The sequence below is a fragment of the Ammospiza nelsoni genome, chromosome 3, assembly GCF_027579445.1.
Source record: "Ammospiza nelsoni isolate bAmmNel1 chromosome 3, bAmmNel1.pri, whole genome shotgun sequence".
NCBI lineage: Eukaryota > Metazoa > Chordata > Aves > Passeriformes > Passerellidae > Ammospiza > Ammospiza nelsoni.
The window spans coordinates 40954179-40975838 of record NC_080635.1 but is presented as its reverse complement, the minus strand read 5'-3'; the positions used below and the strand labels follow the sequence as shown (position 1 = coordinate 40975838).

General features: G+C 44.2%; 1 protein-coding gene across 3 annotated transcripts in view; it reads left to right on the top strand.

Moving 5' to 3' along the window:
* Nucleotides 1-21660, top strand: part of FRMD1 (FERM domain containing 1) — a 41050-nt gene that overhangs the window by 8442 nt on the left and 10948 nt on the right. For all 3 annotated transcript variants that reach the window (XM_059469220.1, XM_059469218.1, XM_059469219.1), the window contains exons 2-6: nt 1933-2097; nt 6856-6946; nt 15680-15759; nt 17831-17907; nt 19533-19719. In XM_059469220.1, the coding sequence (XP_059325203.1) occupies nt 2002-2097; nt 6856-6946; nt 15680-15759; nt 17831-17907; nt 19533-19719 (531 nt within the window). In that variant the 5' untranslated portion in view covers nt 1933-2001. The remainder of the gene's footprint in view (nt 1-1932; nt 2098-6855; nt 6947-15679; nt 15760-17830; nt 17908-19532; nt 19720-21660) is intronic.

The window sequence follows — 21660 nt, the reverse complement described above, 5'->3', positions numbered from 1 at the left end:
ATTACATCAGCTGGCAATAATAGTGGTGACCTGTTGCCCTCCAGTCATTCTATAGACATCTGTAATTTATATACATCTGTTAGTAGTGTGTAGTCTGGACCCTAAGAGAGCATGTGAGTATAATTATTTCAATGAGAGAAGATAAATCAGAATTTTTCTCTTAATATTTCAGTTAATAGCAGCTTTCACATGTCCCATAAAGTCAAATGCCTTTTTCTCACTTGCTTTAGAGCAATCTTTTAAAAACTCCTAGGTCTTGTTAAACTAACTACTTGTTCTGAAAAAATACTTTAATAACTCCCTTGTCAGCATTTTTTGGTGCACTTCTGTCTTATAAGGAATGCTCTACACAGCTTGAATCAAAAATTGCTTTGTTAAGAAGCATTGTATATGCTGGCTCTGGGAAGGTGGTGCACGGAACAGCTTCTGTATTTGCAAGAGAACACTCTTGGATCTATGTTGTATTTGCTTTGAAAATAATTTTAAAAAATTGATGCTTGAGCACAGAGTTGAAAGGAGAGGGATAGATCCAAGTTCTATTTGCTGTAGTCTACATTATTGTTTGCTTTTCCCGTCTCCCACACAAGAATTTGATTCTGCCATAATTTTCTCCTGAACCTGGACAAACATGATTTTAAACACAAAACAATGCTTTTAAAACTTATTTGTAGTGCACAGGCACACAAGTACATGATATATGTGTATGTGTATACAGGCAGGTATAAGCAGGCATAACATGGCCTGCTTCCCTGCTGCTTGTGATCCCTCATCTTTTATGCATTGTGGAGGGTGAAGGAAAAGCCCATGGCTCCCTTCACAGCCTGTCCCCTGAAGGTGGGCTGGGCTCTGGGTGTGGGAGAGGGTGGCACTGCCACAACCAGTGCATTGGGCTGCCCTTGCTGGGGTCTGCACCTGTCCCTGGGTGTGTGGGGACTTTGGGGACAGGCATCAGCCAGCAGCACCTCTGTTGCTGTGCTGCAGGTGACTGCTCAGGTGCTGCTGGTGGGAGGGAGTCAACCTGTTTGTTTCAGGGCAATTGGGGGTTGACTTACGTCAAAACTCGTACTGGGATGGAGTGGACCCCATGGCTGGTACCTTGCTGGTTTAGGTCTCTGCTGGCATCGCCTTGAGGAGCCTCTCCCCTTCCTGATGGATTCATCAGGTGCCACAGGATCCTTCCTGAGAGGAATGCTGAGAGCATTGGAGAGGAGAGGGCTATACATAAAATGGTACAAGTTGCTGAGGAAACTAGCTGTAAAGTCAAGATGATGTTGGCTTCTCTGCATTTGGCTGCAAAGAAAACTTCCATCTCTTATTTCTGTTAATATCTGAACTTCAGCTGTAAGGTGCTTGTGCAGCCTATGCTCAGTGCTTGAGAGGCGGGCAGTGCTTACCTCACAAAAGGTGTTATACAGTGGCTGAGTTTGTGTTCCACCTCCTCCTTTGAGTGAAGTGTAGAGGATTTCAGGCAGTGGTTTCCCAGGGAGTAGGGATGGAGTGAGGGGGAGGACAGCACAGATGAACTCCTGTGCACTGACATGTGCCTGTTGACAGCCCATTGAACTCTCTGCTTTGGGAGTGAGCGAGGTGCCTGGCTGAAGGATGGGCGCTCCCCCATGTCACGGGTGTTCTCAGGCAGCAGCCCAAGGTGGCACCTGCCTTATCGCTTACACGAGTCTGGAAACCTTGAGTCTGGTTTGTTATTCCGGGGAGACCTCATTGCTTTATGGCACTCTCATGGGACTTTCGAGCTGTTTAAAAGGTTGACACTGCCTGGTGTGTGCTGTGATGCTGGTGGAAACATTGACTGGCCCTGGAAAATGGATGACTGTTGGGAGTGGTTTTGTTTTTAAACATCTCACCACACGCATGCTGTGAGCTGCTCCCAGTGCCAACAGAAGCACAGCACTGATGCTCTCGCCTTTTCAACAGGTACATGGGATGAAGGGAGCCTGACACCAGTCTGGAGAGGAGAGCCCAGCCCCCGTGGAGCTGCCCACCATGAGCAGGACACTGCTGGCAGGCAGGATGCAGCCAGAGATCCGCAGCGTCTGCGTCTTCCTGCCCACCCGCGAGCAGCTCAGCCTGGCCGTCGGGGTGAGTGCTGGGAGGTCGCTGCATCGCGGCCGCGGTTCAGATTTGTTAGCTCCCATTGTTCTCCCAAAAGCCTGGTGCTGGTCTGCTGACCAAAAGGCTATTAGCCAGCTTAGGGTAATCGGTGCTCTGCTCCATTTTCTAATTGGGCAGCTTCAACTCATTCGCAGAGTTTGTTGGAAGTCAGGGCTGTGTTTGCAGGGTGGGGGTCTCCTCTGCTCTTTTTCTGTTGTTATTTACATTTTTTTATCTCTGAATGGTTTTGCTGCTTGTAATAATCCAACAATTTTTTAAAAATTGAACTTGAAATACCTTGATTACTTAGCAAGTGTACCCAACATATGGCTGTTTACTCTTGTAAAGAGTCCAGCTATCCCTGGTTTTGACAGCCTGCAGATCCCTTCAAAGAGTCTAAGGCAAACAGCCATTGAGGCTGGGTTTTTTCCCTCCTCTTGAGTACTCGTACACACAGAAAATCGAGGCAAGTCGCTTCATTTCTTTGATTGCTGCCTCGAATGTCTCGAAGTGTGTGTGAGTGACAGCAGGGCCAGCTCAGCTGGCAGCCCAGGGTGGCACGGTGTCTGCACAGCACGGTGCCTCTTTGTGCAGTGCCGGCTACTCCTTGAACTTGTGAGAAACTGAGCTGACAAGAGGCACTTGGTGTTCAGAGGACCAGCGAGTTTCCAAGATAAGTGCTCTCTTGTGAGCGTGTGTGTGCACTCGTGTGGGCTGGGGAGATTTGCCTTTGTTTTGGGTAGGTTTTTTTCCCCTGCTTTGGGATGAGGAGGGGGAGAAGACAGTTGAGGTGAACTGTTATTTTAAGTACTTGAGTGAAACTGTGGCTTTTGAAACTATGCGTGCTAATCTTCAAAATCCACGTCGGAATTTTCCTACCTGCTATGTGTAAGTGTAGCGTCCTTAACTGAAACAGCCTCAAGGGCTGGATGGAATAAAACTTTAACAGAAAAATCTGGGACACTCTGCTTCTAGGTTACTGGTTCAAACCCAGCCCATCCACTGCCCCAGAAGGCTTCTGCAATCTGCTGGCTTTTGTGCAAGGCAGAAAACGATGATTTAATTAAGTTCTTGGCAGCAGGTGTATGGGCCTGGGTAATGGTCTGTTGCAGTTAACCCTAAATCTCACCTTCTTATAGCTCTTATCAGGGAGGCTAAAGATGGGAGATAGAGCTGCTGGCCATGGGGAAGGTGCAGGAGGGCAGTGCACCAGCCAGGGCTGACACTATCACTGCTACTCACTCTGCCTGTGTCTAAATGGAGCACACAGCTGTTCCTTCACCACTAGATCATGCTCTGGTAAATCACAAAAACCTGCAGTTTATTGTAAAGAAATTTGGGGTGAGAAAGACTCTTAAGACCGAGTCCAGCCATAAACATGACGCTGCCAAGTCCACCACTAAACCAGGTTCCTAAATGCTACATCTGCATGTTGTTTTTAATGCCTCTAAAATATTTAATAAGCATAAGAAATAGTCTTGTGCATTGAGTGCTGACAGGAACAGAGGAAAAGTGCTGTGTCCTATCCTGTTTCCCTGTCCTGTCCCAGCCTGCTGCCCCTCCAAAAAGCTGGGGTGCCTTGTGCATCACTAGGTTGTCCTGCAGAGGAATCCCCCACCGCAGCCCTCTGTATTCCTGTTAAAGACATTTGCCCTTGTCATTTCTGATACCCCTTTCTTTCGTGTCTGGGAAATTGGGAAAGTATGTACTTGGAGATGCCTGTGTGTGAAAGGGAATAGCTGCCTGGGCCAAAACATGAGACCTTGACACATGGTTGTGTCCTAATTGCATAGAGAGTGAAACATGACCTGTTACAGCTGGGCAAATCACCAGAAACAGCTTTTCATTTGGCTTCGGACTTTACCACAACACTCATTCAAAAGAGCAACAAAAATTAAGATTTCACAGCTGGAGAGATCTTTCTTTTTTAAAGAAACATCAAGGCAATTTTCTAGTGATGTTGGTAGAACCCAGATGTAATTAGCACAACCACAGGTGATACTTTGTGCATTTATTAGAATAATAATGGTACTACTAAAGATTTCCAAAGCCTTTTAACCTCTTCAGTGTGGAATGCAAATACTAAACAAGCTTGCAGCTCATTGAGGTAGGTAGGAATAGTTATCTTTCCAGCAGAATAAATTATAGATTCTTCCCATGATAAGCACAGTGTTTATGCAGCTAAGTCCTCCCTCTCCCCTCCAATATAAATTCCACCCTTCCAGATAAGAGTTTACCTATATGTGTTTTATGTGGTCACATACAGATTGAAGCTTGCTCTTTAAAATGTATTTGTCTTACACCTTTCAGAGACAGTGCAGTTGAAGAGGGAAGAGCAGGAGCCATTTTAATTTCTCTTTCCCCACAGTCAAGTAGCTCTTAATTAGCTTCGATGTCTGCCTTTCTGAATGTACAGTGAATCTGGGGAGTGGTGCACAGTAAATCTGCCTTCTTGGGACTAGCTGTGGATGTGAGGAGAAGCAGAGCTGTGAGGGGAACTAGGGGTGCTGTAGCTCACCAGCTGCCCTGAGGAGGGCAAGACAAAGTTGGAGAAACTTTTGGAGTGGAGGAAGTCTGGTGAGGGCATGTGGGTTGGTGAATGGCAAGCATAGGTCTAAAGTCTTTCAGTTGTTCTCTGAACAGGGGAGTCAATGTTTCAAAACATGCATATCAAGAAAAACAGATATAGGCAACTAATGCACGTGAATATCTGTAGACAGAATGACCTTGGAGTAGCAGTTACCGTCTGTAAACCTGCACTTGATTTCACTTTGGACTAAATTTCATGTGTAAAGAAGCCCTGAGCCCGACGTGGGACAAAGCTAAATATCAATGGAAGGAATGAGTCATAACATTTCTGAGATCAATCTTGGCACAGGAACCATGCCAAGATTGGGAGGATGCATAGGGAGGAAAGTCCAAAGATGAAAAATGCAAAGGGAAGTATTGGTTGCTTTGAGCAGAGGGGAAAGTAGGAGGGAAGAGCAGTTGCAAATGTAATTGGTATTGCATAGCCTTTAAGGCTGGGAGTAGAACTTGATACAGAAGGGAAGTGCTAAGAGGAGAATGGACAAGGTGCTAGTAACATACCTGCTGTGCTAGAACTCTGCCTAAATCACTGTTGAGAGCTGTGTGCCACAAAACTGTCACTTGAAGTACTCAGTTCCCTAGAATTAAGTATCTTAAAGCAGGTTTTTCTTCCCTTATGTATGAAAGCTTGCCACTTAGAAAATTCATTTCATTGTGTAGCATTTACAGAAAGTCCTGTGCTGCCAGTGACTCTTGCATGCCCATAACCATTCTGGCTAGAGGTAGGTCACATCTTTCTTAGCAAATCTTTCCCAGGTAGGAGAACATGCTCAGAGCTTGCTTCTTTGGCAAAGGAGATTGCTCTGTGCCCAACTTTCCCTTCCAAGTGTGTGTTCTGAGTGTCTGACCAAACACTGCATCTAGGTGTGAGACTGAAAGGGTGCAGTCTTACATGGAGACTCATTATAATAAGACCCAGATGTGGTTTTGGGTCTTATCAGAACTGTGCACTACCTCCTCCCTGCTCAAAGCTTACACGTGTTTGCATTGGTGTAGTGCAGGCTTCAAAGCTCCTGATAAAGCAGCAGTGAGTGTCTGGCTACTGATGCCTTGTCAAGTAGAAGAAAGTGAGTACTTAAATGACCTCCTGTTTCCCATTGTCCATGTCTAGTGACATGGTACGGCCTGGGGCAGGGAGGTGAATGCAAGCCAGTTTCTGGGGTGTGTGGCATACCTACACTATAAGAGCTTTAAAAATTAGGATGGTGATTGGTTTGTAGCAGTTAAACAGTCGACTTCTGCCCTGTCCTCTCTGTTGCTTGGCAGGGAGCACTGCACTGTACCCCTGCAGGCAGCTGCTCCTGGCACTGCCAATCTGCATGGTCCAGCACTGGGGTAATGAAATTCCAAGGTCTTGGCCCATTTTGCAGCTGCAGCTGGCTGCACCATAGTCTGAGCTGAGGTTGTCTGTGTCAGTCCTGTTCTGTTCTCCCCACCTGCTCTTTCTCTGGACTCCTTCCCCTGTGTCTCTGTGGGCTGGGGGGATTTCTGTGTTTGTCTGTCAGTACTCCTGGGATGGTGCAGTGGGACAGGGGGAAATGAGGCTATGGATGGGGAGATGTTTAGTGGGGGAATCTTCCTATCATAGTACACATCCAGGTCTGCACATGTAGTTAACCAGAACCATGCTCCTTCTGGGGCAGTCTGTGCATTACAGGAGGCAGGGATATTGGAAGGTCTCAGTGTGCAGGGAAACAGGCAAGGTCTCACAGGCTTTTGGCTGCAGCTGCCAAAGATAGAGATGTTAATGGCTGTGTGACTAGAAGTCAGCAGGAGACAGAAGGAGCTCCTCTCTGTGGGGTACAGAAAAACCACATCTCTAACCTATGAGCTACTCAGAGTCTTTGTGTTTGTTTGGGTACTTTTGTACCTGGTTCTCCGGAATAAAACTTTTGAGTCTGGTTTTTTTATTTTCTCAAAAAAAATTGTAAGGGAGTGGTATTTTCATTTCTGTAAATATTAATGATTATTATTCTATGATAATAGCAATAATACTGAAAACAAAGGATGTTCTCTGGTGTGGTTGTGTTTGGGTATTTTACTTTGGTACCCAAAAATGTATTGGCCTGCAACTCTTCTTTAGATCTCCTCTTTAGAAGAGTTGCTCCATCCAAGTGCATGAGACATCTGTAATGTTGAATTGGTTGTGTCTTTCAGGTCAAAGCCACTGGACAAGAGCTCTTTCAGCAAGTTTGTGATTTAGTGAAGATTAAAGAGCCTCACTTCTTTGGCCTCAGCATTGTTAAAAGTAAGCAAACTCAATGCACGAGCAAGTGACTTGGCAAACATCCACAGACCCACTTGTGTATTTACAGTGTGTGCATATATACACAGTGGCTGTGCCTGCAGGGGGAATTTGATTGTAATAAGGTCACAAAGTATGTAGATTATGCAGAGCCTTCCCAGAGCTCTTTTGATCTTTGGTATGTGGGCAGACAAATTGAGTAAAGGGGGGGCTTTTGTTCTCCACCTTTGTTCTGGGATTCCACCTCTTTGTGGGGCTTTCTTTCTCTCCTGTAGTGGGAGTTGCTAGTCAACATATTTGTTACTATATTCAAAACTATAGGTATTGAACAGGAGGTGGATTTTAAAAGGATTTTGGGGCTGAAAGTGTTACTTATATTCTGAAGTCACATGTGAAGAATGTGGCACTGGGGAGGAAACTCAAATGATTGTAAGGGACTGAATGCATGCGTGGGACACATTGGGTTTTGAAATATCACATGGGAAATACAAAACTTCTAGTCCATGAGGTAAAATCCAGTTTGCTTGGTCCTATGGCTTAGTATTGGCCAGGAAATGGTGTTAAGATGATGCCTTAAAGAAGCAAATTGATATGAGAGATCACATTTCTGGTATGGTGTAAACATTGACATTCCCTCCCACACCCCAACTCTTAGTAATTAGAAATGGATCTGTTGCCTTGTTTATCTTGCCTTCCCATATTTCCAAAAGCACTGAAAGACTTGTCTCTCCTCCAAAACCTGTGTTATTTACTACTGCAATTCTAGATATTTCATTGAAATTATAGTAGTCTTATAGAAGCCCTTCTAAATAAGGTTGCTTTTGCCTCTTCATAAATATGCAGGATAAAATAAGGTGGTTTTTTAAAGTTTGTCTCATTGCCTTTATGCACTCATTCTGTAAGAACTGCTTTTTTTGAGTGCAGCATTTAATCTGAGAGGAGCACAAGCTTTTTATCCTCCATAAGGTTTGTAGAGTCTCCAAAAGATTCCTTGAACCTAATATAGCTGTGCTTTAAACCAGAATAGTTTTTTTAATGTGAGGAGACCTGAATGCTCTTAACTTTTCTCACAAATCATCTCTGATTCTGAGGCCTCCCCTTTGCAACATTTTTTAACACCAGGTTTTGCCTATTCCATTGCAGGACATCTTGGCTGAAATTGGAACCCTTGTCCTCTCCTGTAAGACAGGGCAATTTCATTCCTATTTTCTCTGAATTCTTCTGTTTTTCTCATGTTCTTTCCCTTTTTCCCCCCCTTCACATGTTTTTGGTTTCATATTTACCATACCCTGCATTTGCCTTACTTCACACCTTTTCTGTGAAGCAGTTTCCTTCACCCTATCAAGCACAGGGCTTCTGGTCCCAGAATACCCAGTAGTGGCAGATATCTTTCAGCCTGTTGGAAATATATTGTAACCACTGCATACCAAAGAGCATAATAAAGCTGTTCTGACTAGACTTCAGAGTATATTGTCCACATCTTTAAGTGGAAACAGTCTTCTCACTTCATGAAAGTATTCTTCCTTTCTATAGCAGCTAATTCTTCCAGAAAGTGCTTTAAAAATTAAGGAAAAGAGTTACAGGCGTCCAGTAGCCTGAATTAACATCTCTTTTTTGTTTGTTTTGGGGGCTGGTTATTTGCTTTCCTGAAAGGAAATACTTTTTCTGTTCTACAACTTGGTTTCTCTCCACCTTGATTTGGTCAGCAGACTCGATCATCTCCCTTGCGGCCTGTGGCAGCTGAGATCTTGCCTCTATAGCAAATGTAGCACTGAGTGTGGCATTTGGAAGTAGCCTTTAAGGTATTGCCTGCTTCTCAGGGATTTTTGAATTCACAACAGGCTCTCATCTCAAAAAAGGGAAGTGCTCAGGTCAGGTAGTGGGGAGGGCTGGGTAAGTGTTGCATTCCCAGGTTGCCTTGTGGATGCTGAAGCCGACTGCCTTGGCTGAGTACCTAGTCAGTGTACATCCCACAGAGGCTGGGAATGGGGGGAGCTTGGGCCTGGTCCCTCAGGAAAGGCTGAGTTGGTGTCCAAAAAATGGAGAGGAGGCATCTGCATTTTTCAACAAGGTAATCCTCTCCTTCATCATGCTTTCACCTCTGTGCTGCAGCTTCAAAAAGATATTTTTTTTAAAAAACAGCCACCCTGTTTTAGTAATGATATCTTTCCCACTTTCTTAATGTGTATTTATTTTTGGTGGTCTGATACCGCCACATGCAAAACAAGGTATTCTAATCCACCTGCATCCATTACTTGGCTGCTAATTTGTCAACAAAACCCTGACTGTCAGCAGTAGCAAGAGAATGAAAATTAAAGGATTTCTTCAGAACTGTAGCCAATCACACTGCATGGATTATCTGGATTAGGAGCCCATTTGACCTGCAGACGTTGTACAGATACACTAATGCTCAGTTGGTCTCATACTAAGTATGTGTGTGGGGGGAGAGGTTGGGGTCCTTAATCATAAACAGAAGTTTAACCCCTAAATGTGGCGAAAAGGGAAATGGCACCACAAAGCACCATGCAAGCTGCAAACCATGAATGCTGTAAAATCTAAGCTGTAGGTCTTGGAGCGTGTTTCCCAGCATTTGATACCTAAATATGTTGCCTTCTCATCTGGCTGTTGTAGATGCTGAGGGCAAGCTTCAGGATTAAGGGTAACAGTTACATTGTCAGGATAGCATTTTTCATCCCTTCTGCTCTTAAACTGTTTTTTTTATTCTCAAGAGGAAAACCGCTTGGACCCAATATATCTGAGAGGAAAAAAACTTGTTTCTATAAGAAGTTGATCCCTTTGAAAATCAGGTTCAGGAATGTGCATTAATGGGAGGTCCTACAAACCTTGGGACATGTTGCTCTTCTAGTTTTGTCATGGATCATCAGGCAGACTATACCTTGTGTGCTCCTGCTGCTGGAGTGCTTGGTTTTTAATTTTATTTTTTTTTAAACTTGTAGTTTGCTCAGTGAAAGATCCTGCGACCCTGCCAGGTTCAATCTGGTTCCATAGGCTTCAGCAGCTGGGTCTTATATGGCAAATCCTCCTGTGGGGTCAACCTTATCTAGTTCCCTGCGGGAGGTTTCCCTCTTGTTATCAGAAAGTGTGTGCAGAGACACATTCAGTTTTCTAAAACAAAACTGAATGTAAGCAGACAAAGAACAGCCAGGCTTCCTTTGTTGTTATAACCCAGATCCCTTCGATCCTGAGTTTTGGGCCATGCCTTTATAGGAGCAAACCTTGCTTGACCTAAGCAGATGTAAGCCTTCAATTGGGAAGGAGCAAGACTGCAGCTCCTATACCTTGCCACTGTCTCCGTGTCCTCTTATGAATTTGTCAGGCTGGCTTTCTTACAAATCAAATCCCTCTGCTTCAGCTCCTCTGCCTCAAGAATAATACTCTGTTTTTTTAAAGCAATGGCTGTTCACCTTGCCAAGCCCATGCTTCCCAGCACATGCTTACCAAGGAGCTCAGTGATTAACTCTGCCAAAACCACTCTGCCTCCAGTTAACTCTTCTGCATCCGCCAGTACTGAAGTTCATGGACAGAATATGCTAACAGGTTATCTTTGTACTACATGAGTGTGTCTTATAACAAAGGGTCTCTTAGGAGACAAATAACAAAAGTTCTCTGAAATACCTTATGCTGATTTCTACATACCTTGCTCACTACACAGTCCTTCCTCATTATCCATGCTTCTTGCCTGTCCTCTCTTAAATTTGCTTACATAATTGAATCTTCGTTAGGAATTTCTAACCTGAGGTACAGCTCTATTGCACTTACTTTGGTACCTCAGACGAGTTAAATGCAATATAAGAAACACACGTACAGAAATATACCACCTAGAGGGAGTTGCAGGGGTTCAGATGTCCAGAGAGTATAAAGTACTCCTTGAAAGGACCTACATGGTCTCTTCCTATGAAGGCAATTTTTTGCCTGTACCTGCTGCCAGTTGTTTCTCCTTTGGTATCAGTACAACATCCAGCCAAGTGCTCTCCTGCTTGAGAATTGCTAAGGGTTTGTTCGCCCCTGGATGAACAGTGCTGGAAATGGCTCTGCAGCTTTTCTTGTGCAGAAGAATCCCCTGTGACACTGCTGAAGTCCGGAGATCTCTGCCTGGGGATGCCTTGCTGCTAAATGTAAGATGCCAATGTAAAATTCTGGCAGTACCTATCCATTACCAGGAATGACTGAACCTTTATCTCAGTGTTCAGATCTCGACAGTTCCTAACAGCACAAGATCTCAGGCTTCTTGATATTGTCTCCTTTCATACTACCCTCCATAGCCTTGTGTCCATCCCAGGTAGTGACCTCAGCCAGGACCTCCCTTGCTTTACTCCCAGCCTGGGTTGTGATTCTTCCCGTCATTGGGATACATGTACATTCCAGCTAAAGCTAAAAACACAAGGTTTTCCTGAACCACATTCTTTTAGACCCTTTAGTAAACTGATCAGAAAGTGAACAACATCTCTTTCTATTGGCTGGAAAGGTAACACCAGGAGCATTGAGAAGCTCTGCAGAGGTGGTGGGAGCAGGTGCCATGTGGGTAGTGATTTTCCCAAATCACTAATGCTTGGAAGCTTGGGGAGATCCACATGCAAAAGGGGTTGTGTAGCCAGCTCTTCTTCAGTAATCAAACAAAAAAATCCAGGCTGGTGTTCAGGTTATGTGAGGGCTACAGCATGTGTTGTGAGGTATATTTTAGTGTGGGTTTTTGTTGTTTTTTGGTTTTTTTAAGCTTCGGCTCTCCCCTAACCCTAGCATCCCTCTGTTCTGCTCCTGCTCTCTTTCCTGTTGCACCTCAGGGGACATAGTGGTGTTGCCACAAAGCTTCTTCAAGCATCTGGGAAAAGTTAAGCGCAATAGCCATGGATAATTTTTTTCCTTGTCTTTTATGCAGAAAATGCTTGCTATGTGGAAATTTGGCTTCACACTAATTCATATATTGTTTGAATCCTATTCTTCTGGACTGTCTAGTTGCATTGCTAAAATATACATGACTCAGCCAAATTTGTTAATGGGATCTTCCTGGCTGCCTGTGGGGCTAAGCACCGACTCTTGGTAGCACACCTTTGTGGAATTTGTTAGTGCTCCTAGCCCACACTGGGCACAGGAGGAGAACAGGTTTTTGGCATCACCATTATTTAGCTTTTATGCAGAGAACTTACTTTTCATAAAATTGAGATGAGGAGGAACTGGTTAATGCAAAATAATGGCCTTTAGGTTAACAATGATTCGAAATGATTTGACCCTGTATTACAGCTTTAATTTTCCATTCCCATTTTTCCTGCAGTGTAAATAATGCCTATTGTAAGTCTGCATCACTCACTGGAACTGTGTCAATTTTTTCTAACTGGGGACCTGACACATTATTTTTTTTGCAACAATGTGTGTCCTATGTTTTTTTTAAATACATAAAATGTGCTCAGCTAATTTTGCAGAGTAGAAGTGTTTTACATTTCTGGTAACTGCTTATTTTGAGATGTGATTTTTACAGCATGAACTTTCAATCTCATTTGAGAATTCTTAAAGGTGAAATTGGGAGAAGTGTGTAAATTTCTTTACTGCAAAGGAGCTAGCTGTCCAGATGCATTTCTTGGGATTGCAGTGCAGTGCACTGGTGGGTTGTGCCAGGTCTGGTATCTGTATATATGTGCATAGGGGAACCTTTCAAGAGAAGCAGATGCATTTGTAAGATCACTTGCAGTGCTGAGATGAGATTCATGAACTGAGTCAGTAGCTGCAGGTGGATGAGAGTGTATTTTTATGTGAGCATGCTTCTCAGTCAGCTTCCTATTACCTTTCACTTGTCCTTCAAGTGAGACCAGTGTAGCAATGACAGTTTGTACCTGCTGAGTATCCAGCCCTGTTTGGATCCACAGATCAAATTTACTCTTCCCTGGAAAGGGGGCCATCTGTGCATTTCTATATTGTCCTTTACAGCACTGCTCAGAGATGCTGCAGTTTGGTGCCCTCATATCTGTTAGAGATGCTTATTTTCAAATAGCATCTGGCAAAAGATCTCTTAGGGTTTTATCACTAATCCAGTGTGAGGAAAAATAAAACAAAGCCATCCACAAAGAAGTAGGGCTGTGCAGGGAAATACCTCTTTGTTTTTGTGGATGGAGGCTTACATTGCAGGTTGACATTCCAGCCATATTAACTTCATTAAGGCAGGAATGCAGTGCTGCATTCTTGCACGAGAGGGAGGATGCTGAGCTGGAGGACCCCAAGAAGAGATGTACATTGGGGTGTCCTCCTGTAGCCTGGCTTATTCTTGTGGTTTATGTGTATCTCCCAGTAGGCCTGATAATAACCTGGAATCCTCAGGTGTGACATCTGTGCCCTCACAAAATCATCTCTAACCTAATTAACATGACAGATAAAGAGGGGCTCTGGGGTGTGGGTGACAAATTGCTTTACTGTGGTGTAACTGTGGTGTAACTGTTCTGTCACACTTTTCCCTTTCTGATGTACTATTCAGGGGTGATGGGATGCTTTGGGGTATGTCACTGTGCTTGCTATTGAAATTTCCCCTCTTCTTTGAGGAATAATTAATGTGTTTCTCTAAATGCCTCTGGGCATGGGATCATTGTTGAAGTAGAAAGGAAAACTGACCCTTCAACTTGTTATAGCCACTTAACAAGGTGTCAGCTGAAAAACACAGTGCTGGCAGAGCTGATACAGGCTTTACCCATCATTGCTGTGCCATCAGGACCAGCCCCATGGCATGTGGGGAGCCCATAGTGGAGGGCAGGCCCTGCTGCAGGACTGCCAAAGCCCAGGGAGGGACTGGGTGGTGTGCTCATGTTATCCCACTCCAGTCACTTGCTGTGCATTGATTCCCTAAATGAGCTTTTACTTACTTTTTAATAAAAGCTTTATGGAGTGATGCTTACCAGCTTGGCAGCTGATTAGGGACAGAGACAAGCCTAACGTGAGCAAACCCTTCTCTCACTCACTGACTAGGACTTCTATCAGCCTCTTCCAGGCAGTGTTATCTGATCTTAATGGACCTAGAGAAGGAAGGGCTGGGGCCAGTGTAGCCCCCAGCCACCCTATCTTAGACAGAAGTGAAGAGGCAGGTACAAGATGCAATCTCTGTGATGATAAAAACTTCCTCTCCTTGTCAAAACAGCAGAAATAACTTCCATATCATCCTGTGTGCTACAGCACTTAAATTGGCCACCACAGACACTTTCAGAAATTCTATACAGCCACTTCAATGGTGCAGTTAAATATTGGTTTGTTTCTGTATGTGATATGTCAAGTAATGTGATAAACAGAAGTGTAGGTATATTAAAAGTACAGCTGCAAGTACTACAATGCAGGAAAGAGCATGGAGACAGAAACACGACTTTTTGGGCATTGTACTTTTTGTATCCAGTGTTAGTGCTGTTTTACAGGAGGTTTCCTAGTAGGGTGATGTGTGGGCCAGTTCTGGATAGCACCAGATGTGGTTTCTTGAGGTGGGAGCTGAAGGAGATGGCGATAGGAGGTTGTTTTGCTTGCTTGTTTTTTGAAAGCTAGCAAAGAAAGTATTTGTATCTGCCCCTGTAAGGATCTGCAATGCTTTGGAAGGGGTGTGAGGTAGCTTAGAGCCCCCTTCAATGCCTACTGTAACACTGACCACGCCAGGCCTGCTTCTGCCATAATACAGACATGAGTGCAGGCTCTCATTTGGAAGTCTGGGCTGGTCTTAAGGGGCAGGAGTTTGTTTTGTGAAGGGTTCTTTTTTCCTTTTTTTTTCCTCTCCTTTTTACTCCTGCTCCTTTCATGTTTAAGGAGCAAGCTCTTCATCTTGGCACTTGTGTCACCTGTCAAAACATTGTCCTAAGCAAGATCAAAGTGTAGAGAGACTGGTCAGGTGAATGTGCTCAGCTGGCATTGCTACTGAAGCCTGAAACACCTGTCAGGTCTTGTCTTTTATTTTTTTCTTAAGAGACTTGAAGACTCAGGAAAAAAATCTTTCACTGGCTGAGTTGTTTGTATTTGATAATTGGTAAGCAGTGTTATGAAACATCAGCTTTGAAAGCAGCACAAACCTCTTTCAAGATGATGTGCCATTCAGGCTGTGTCTTGTTCACTCTCACTAGGGTGGAGAGCAAGTCCTGGTCCTTTAGTGTTTTGAGGCAGGCCAGGTTTCCCTTCCTTTCATTCATCCTTTCTCTATATGAAAGAAGTTGGGTGGGAGCAGGACACACCAGACCTTCTGAGAAAGGCGTTTGTGTTTGGTCCTCTTGTTTCTCACCCTTTCAGAGGATCCCCTTCACATGCAGAAGATATTGGGTACTGTTAAGTACCCAGCTCTCTTTACTTACTTTTGCCATGTTGTACCATGGTGCTACATGATGGCAGAATACAAGCTTGGGTAGGGCTTGCTTGTTTAATAATAATAAAAAACTGCCTCTGGTAAGCTGCCAGTACAATTAGCTGGGTAAGATGATGTTTCTCTTTTTTGGAAATGGCTTCTTGATTATAAAGCAGGAATTCTGCATTTCTGGCTAAGATGTTTGGGAACATTTAGCTCAGGATCTCTTGAAGGAGCGAATGACCTTCCTTCCGTGCTGTCTGGAATTGCACATGTACTTAAGAGTACTGGTTTTTTTCCTCCTCCCCTGCCCTATTTCCTGGTCAGCAAATGTATTGCTTGGAAATAACTTGTAGAGTGACCTAAATGTTTAGTGACTAAACATTTCCAATTATTTTATGTTGAATTCCTTTTTTCTTATCTTTCAGATAATGAATATGTTTTTATAGACCTGGAGCAGAAGCTTAGCAAATACTTTTCAAAGGAATGGAAGAAAGAGACCACCAAAGTAAGAGAGGTGTTTAACTTTGGAAGCTGCTGCTTTTTTATTGGATTGCACAGTGAAATGAAAACTCTTAAACTAAGGTCCATAAAGCATCTTTTGAAGATGGTCTGCAGAATACTTTTCATTAGCAGGATGCAGTGACTTTTGCATAGTTGCACAATTAGTTAAACCAGCCCCTTATGCACCTTTAGCTGAGCCATAGTAACCACATGGTTGCTGCTTGGCTGCTGCAGAAGTGGAGAAAGTAAGTTGGACAGTTTTCCATTTGAATTTAGCCTGGAGACCTCATTTTTATCCTTAAGCAAAACAGCCTAAAATAACCTTTTGTGACTTGAATCTGGTACCTGGGAAATGACTGGAGCTGTGACTCTTCCCAGAGCACGTACAAAAGGACACTGGAGGGAGAGGAAGGATATTTTGTTTGAGACAAGTCCTAGTTCTTAAGGCTAGCTAGCCCTGATAAGGGAGGGAAAAACTACATGAAATAAAGACAAGCTTACGTAATTGTTTAATACTGTTCATTCAGACATGATAATGCCTGTTTGTGTGTGCCATTAATAGAGGAGCCATAGTCTAGAACAAAGTATAGCATGCAATTGCTTCAGATATCTTAATTGGGTCGTTGTAAAAGTTGTCAATTACTTTTTTCCACCTTGCCTAAGCATTTTCTTGTGCAGAATAGGCACACTTGCCATTTCTGCTGCTAAGTTTGTAGATAACTAGTGAGGTTTGGACATATCTCTTATCCCCAGGCATGTGCTCTGCTTTTCCCAAACAAGAGTTACTTCAGAAACAGCCAGAGTCATGTGAAGGGGCTGTCTGTCCAGCCAGTGAGAGCTCCCCAAAGCATGTGTTTCTGGTCACCTTGGGATGGGCTATGCTTTGAGGTCTCTCTATGATTGGATTCTTGCTACACTTTCCTGGTCAGGATAAGTGTTGAACCTCTGGTGTGATGTGAATCACAAAAGACTCAATGAGTTGCTACTGGCAGTACTACAGTCTGAGATGAGTTAGCCTTTTGGACTGGGTTAGTTGACAAGGTTACTTTCTATGAAGAGGTTTCAGGCGGAAAGCCCAGTCCAGCTGATAAAATAGGGTGGCTATGAACAACTTCCAGAAATGAAATGGAGATGTTTGCATGGTCGAGAAGCTGTCTGCCTCAGATGTGGAGGGCGTGGACCTTGTCCCAGTGAGATGGATCTGACCAGCAAAGCCTTGGAATTGCCTGTGGGAGCAAAGTTACCTGTGTGAACATGAAAGTGACAAAGTAGGAAAGATGACAGAGTGAGTTAGTAAGATGTTCCTTTATTCTTTTTCCCTTTTTTTCTTTTTTGTTCCGTTCAAACAAGCCTGTAAGTCGGAAGGATAGGCTGTAGCTAAAACAACAGGCCTCATGCTGGCTTTCTTCTAGCAGCACTCCTCAGTATGAAGCAGACACCACCACTGCCTTTTGCTCTATGGCCGCAGGAACGTGTGAATAACTAACCAGTAGCCCTGCCAAACAAAAGGCATGGAGCTGATACCAGGCTGGTGCTCCTGAGCCCCAGGCAGTGAGTGCTGAACATGGCAGTGTGTCTGTCCGTGCTGGGTGATGTGGTGTGGTGCAGGGATGGATGGTTGCTCCTAGGAGTGCCCTGGAAATGCAATGGCCATGCCAGGGTGGCACACTGCGCTGCTGCCTTGCCTGGCGCTGTGAGGGAGGCTGGGTTAAACTTGCTGCGTTCAGCACGAATGTGTTTGTGGTGCTGCCAGGTGCTGAGCTAGGTAATTCTGGGCCAGCCTGGGTGTCCCCAGGCTACTCTGGGACTCTTACACCAGCACATCCCTCCTATCCAAAAATCTTCTGCTCTTCCTAGGAGATTTTGTCATTCAACCTGTCTGATTGTTTTGTGATGCCTCATTGTCATGAGCCTCCAAGACAGTCAGACTCCCTCCTAAAACTTGCCAAGAGCTAAGAGTAGAAAATGAAAAGCAGTATGGGAAGTAAATTTCAGAGGAGAGAACATTACCAGATAGGGTAACAGGAATTTTGGATGCTGATCATAATTTAACTCGTCTTCTGTCTTTGCTCTAGGGGACAGAGAAATTCAGCCCTCCATTTGTTGCATTCTTCAGAGTACAATACTATGTAGAAAATGGAAGAGTAATAGGGTAAGTTCTCTTCTGTGGTAATGACTGTGTTTTGAATTATTCAGTGTGTTCTTAAAATGAAAGAAAAAGAATGTTTCTTTGTTAAGCTCATCTCTGTGAACTCATTGAAATAAGCTTTAAAAATCAGCTTGGATTTTTTTTAAGACTTTCACAGATGTCCTCACTCAGCTATGAATGTTTTCTGCCTGAATCATACTCCATATCCCTAGGAAAATTGTGACTGCTTTTCCATCTGTGTTGAAAATGCAGGTTGAATGATGACATTAGCAAAACACTCTTTTGCTCATGTCTTTTGGTTGTATGAAAGGCACTGGATGCATATACCAAAAATAGTTATTTATACTCCAAAGCACATGCTTTGGATCTATTTTTTGTATTTGAGCAATGCTCTGTGCAGTCTAATCCTGGAAATGGACTTTCATACATGGACAAAACAAATTACTTCATACGTTAGACTTTTTCATTTGTAGTCCATTCACATGGAATGTGGGCTGCACTCAAAACAGCACCACCCTCACCCATGGTACAGAACAAAGGATGAGGTAGTTAAAAATTAACAACTGACAGAGTTAATTTACATCAATGCTTCTGGTGTGGCTCTGTCCCTGGGGGAAGCCAGGAGCTGGGATCATTTAGGTGGATTACAATCTTTACCAAATTTTTGGCATTCGTTCTTGTCTTGAGCAAAGTTTGTGGTTTTCTATGTTTTCTCTCTCCATAGTCTTTCACTTTTGGATACAGGGGACTCTTTCTTATGGAGTCTGTCTGGCTGATAAGTGTTTTTTGTTTCATTTTGCCTTTTTTGTACAGAGAGAGATTACATACCATTCTGCCACTCCCAAGTTACATATCCTACACCATCACAGGCATATTTCTCTTGCACTAGTAGTTTAATTGGAGAGGTTTGTAGAGCCATGCAGAGGTAGTTATCTGGCCCCTTCAAACTATACTTGCACACTTTTACAAGCAGACTGTAGTGTCCAGCACCTCATCTACATGCACATGTCAGCAGCCTGCTTCCCATGATCTCTGAGGGCAGGGGGTGTGTGGGTTATCAAGGCTATGCCATAGTAATTCCTTATCAGACAAACCCTGTTTAGCAGCTTGAGGAAGAAGACAAAAACAAGCCCAGGGCTCCCATGTCTTTTGATCTACCTTGCAGGGAATTAGCTGTTAAGAACTATCATGAGCCTAAGGCAAGGTGAAACAAAAAGCAGCGCCAAGTTTAGAGGGAAAAGGAGGACAGGTGTGCAAGAAACAGGACTGGGAGTCCAAGGGAGTTGACTGTCCTGGCTGCTACAGGCTTTCCAGGGAAACAGAAGTGCTTGATTGTAGTCAGTCTCCAAAACAGGTGTGATGTGATTTTTCTTTCATCTACCTTCTGCCCTAACTTCTTAGATCTCATGCTCCTCAAGGTAGAAGCTACCATTTCTTGTGTTTGTACAACACTTAGTGGGAGAAGACCTTGATCTTGGTTTGGTGCTCCTTATACACACAACTGTATCAGGGTGGCATTGGCACACATCAGGCATGTCAAAATTTAATACCTCTTCTCAGCAGGATGATGTTTTTGAGGGTCCTTATCTGAACTTTGTTCTTGAAGTAAATTTGCCCTTGTCTTGCAGCGATAAGGTGGCACGGCAGCTCTACTACTGCCATCTCAAAGAGCAAGTGCTTATGTCTCATTGCAACCACAAAGAAGAAATCTACTTCTTGCTGGCTGCCTACAGCTTACAGGCAGACTTGGGCAACTACAGAGAGAAGGTCCACGCTGGCAAATATTTTGAACCTCAGGCTTATTTCCCACAATGGGTAAGTTTGGGGGGGAACCTTTCTGTCAACAGGTCATGCCTGCAGCAGGAGCTATGCCAAGGTGGTACCTACCTGCAGCCATGCAACTTCCCCCTCTCCTGCTGCAATGATCAGGCAGATGGGTAGAGTATCACCCTGAAGGTCCCTCAGGGAATATGTCTTGTCTTTCCACTCGATGTAGATGCATGTTGCTGGGATACATCCTTCTTTGGTGATGGCATGTGTTGGTGTCACATGAATAACTCTGACAGTGCAGATGTCCTTGTTTAATTCTTCTATGGCTTAAAGGGTTGTGTGTTTCCAGAGGTACATCAGCAAGATCTCCACAACCCAAGCTCTCCAGAAAACCTCAGGGCTGCAAAGCCAAGTCTAATTCCCTTTGTTCTCCTCTCTGTAATGCTTGCCTCAGGGATGGATAGATCCAAACCTACGGGGGTAATACTGCTGTGCAGTGCCTCTGGTGCTTGCTTTGTCATTAATCTCTGCCTCAAGTGCAGTAAGAGGAAAGAGAAAGCGTTTGCATGTTTGTTTATAAGCATGTGACTTGTGCCCTTCAGGACTTTCAACCAAGAATTGATTTAATTGTCAAATGAAGGCAAATTAGCTAAGACTTTGTTAGTTGGCTGCTTGTCCCAGGCAAGTTGCATCTCCCCTGTAAGATGGCACTGTCCTCTGCTTTGGGGAGAAGGTTCAGATCAGTGACAGGACTTGTCTTGACTGATAGTCTCTTTTATGCACAAATCCTAGCCTGCCTGCCTTACTGTGCAGCATTGTGCCTTTCTCCCAGACAACAGGCCCTCATCCCATGCCATTCCTTGTTACTGGGTGCCTGTCAGGAGGTAGCTAACAAAGGGCTGGAAATGGTGGCTCTTCTGTGCTGTTTCTGAGGCAGCTAAAGGGCTTATCACAGACTGTTGCTCACCTGCACTGAGCCACAACCCCAAGCAAGTATGTGGGTGATTTATTACATCATTACAAACAGCAAAATCTGGCAGGCATGGGGACGCTTCTCTCCCTGCCCCTGGGGAGATAGTGAGTAATCTCCTCCTCCAACACAATCACTTCCTTCAACACGTGCTTCATATCATTTGGCCAAGGGCTGCCCAAGTCTCGTGCCAATGAGGAGAGGCACTGCTGCCCTGGGCTGACCCACCCAGCTTTGAACTGTGGAGCTGGCACATCTCTTTCTGCTGACACTGCACAGCTGATGGCATCAATATTGTCCTCCACCAAGGGCAGCCTTCCTCGTGGGAGGGCAACCAATCTGGCAGGGCATGCAGAGGTGTTAGCAAACAGAGTAAGCAAGGGCTTTAATATTAAATGTAAGTGGGAACTGGGTGGTGATGGGGTCTGGTTGGTTTGAGCTAGGACAGGTTGTTTCTGGCAGGATGTTCTCAGGTACCTGGTGCAATCTAGTTTTAAATGCTCCTGGTGATGGGGGATGTTGGGAAGTGAATTCAGCCAATCATCCCTCTTACCTGTCACTGCCACTCACAGCCTGAAAGGAACCAGCTGAGTATGGGAGAGGGCTGAGCTGCCCAGTAGCCTTGTATGGAGAGGGCATGTGGGTAAATGTGGGAACTGGGCACTTGCAGGGCAGGAGCAAAAGGCCCAGGGCAGGTTTTTCCTACTGCTTAGTGAAGCCACGTGCCTGCCAGCCACTCCTAATAGATAAAAAATACCTTGAGATAGTGTTATCCACCCTTTGAGAATGGAAATGCTAAGTAAGCCTAATGTGTAGTTTCTGCTCTTAAAAGGAAAACCTAGTATTTCTGCCTCTTCAGAGATGTTGCTGCTGATTGTGCTGGCATGCAGAGGCGTATTTGTTATCTGCCCATAAACATTTATGGATGCCAAGAGTTAGGAAAACTAATTCCAATACTTAAAAGTGAAAAGAGCTGACAAGACCTCTGTAGTCTTAGTCTGTTACAGTTTTGCCAC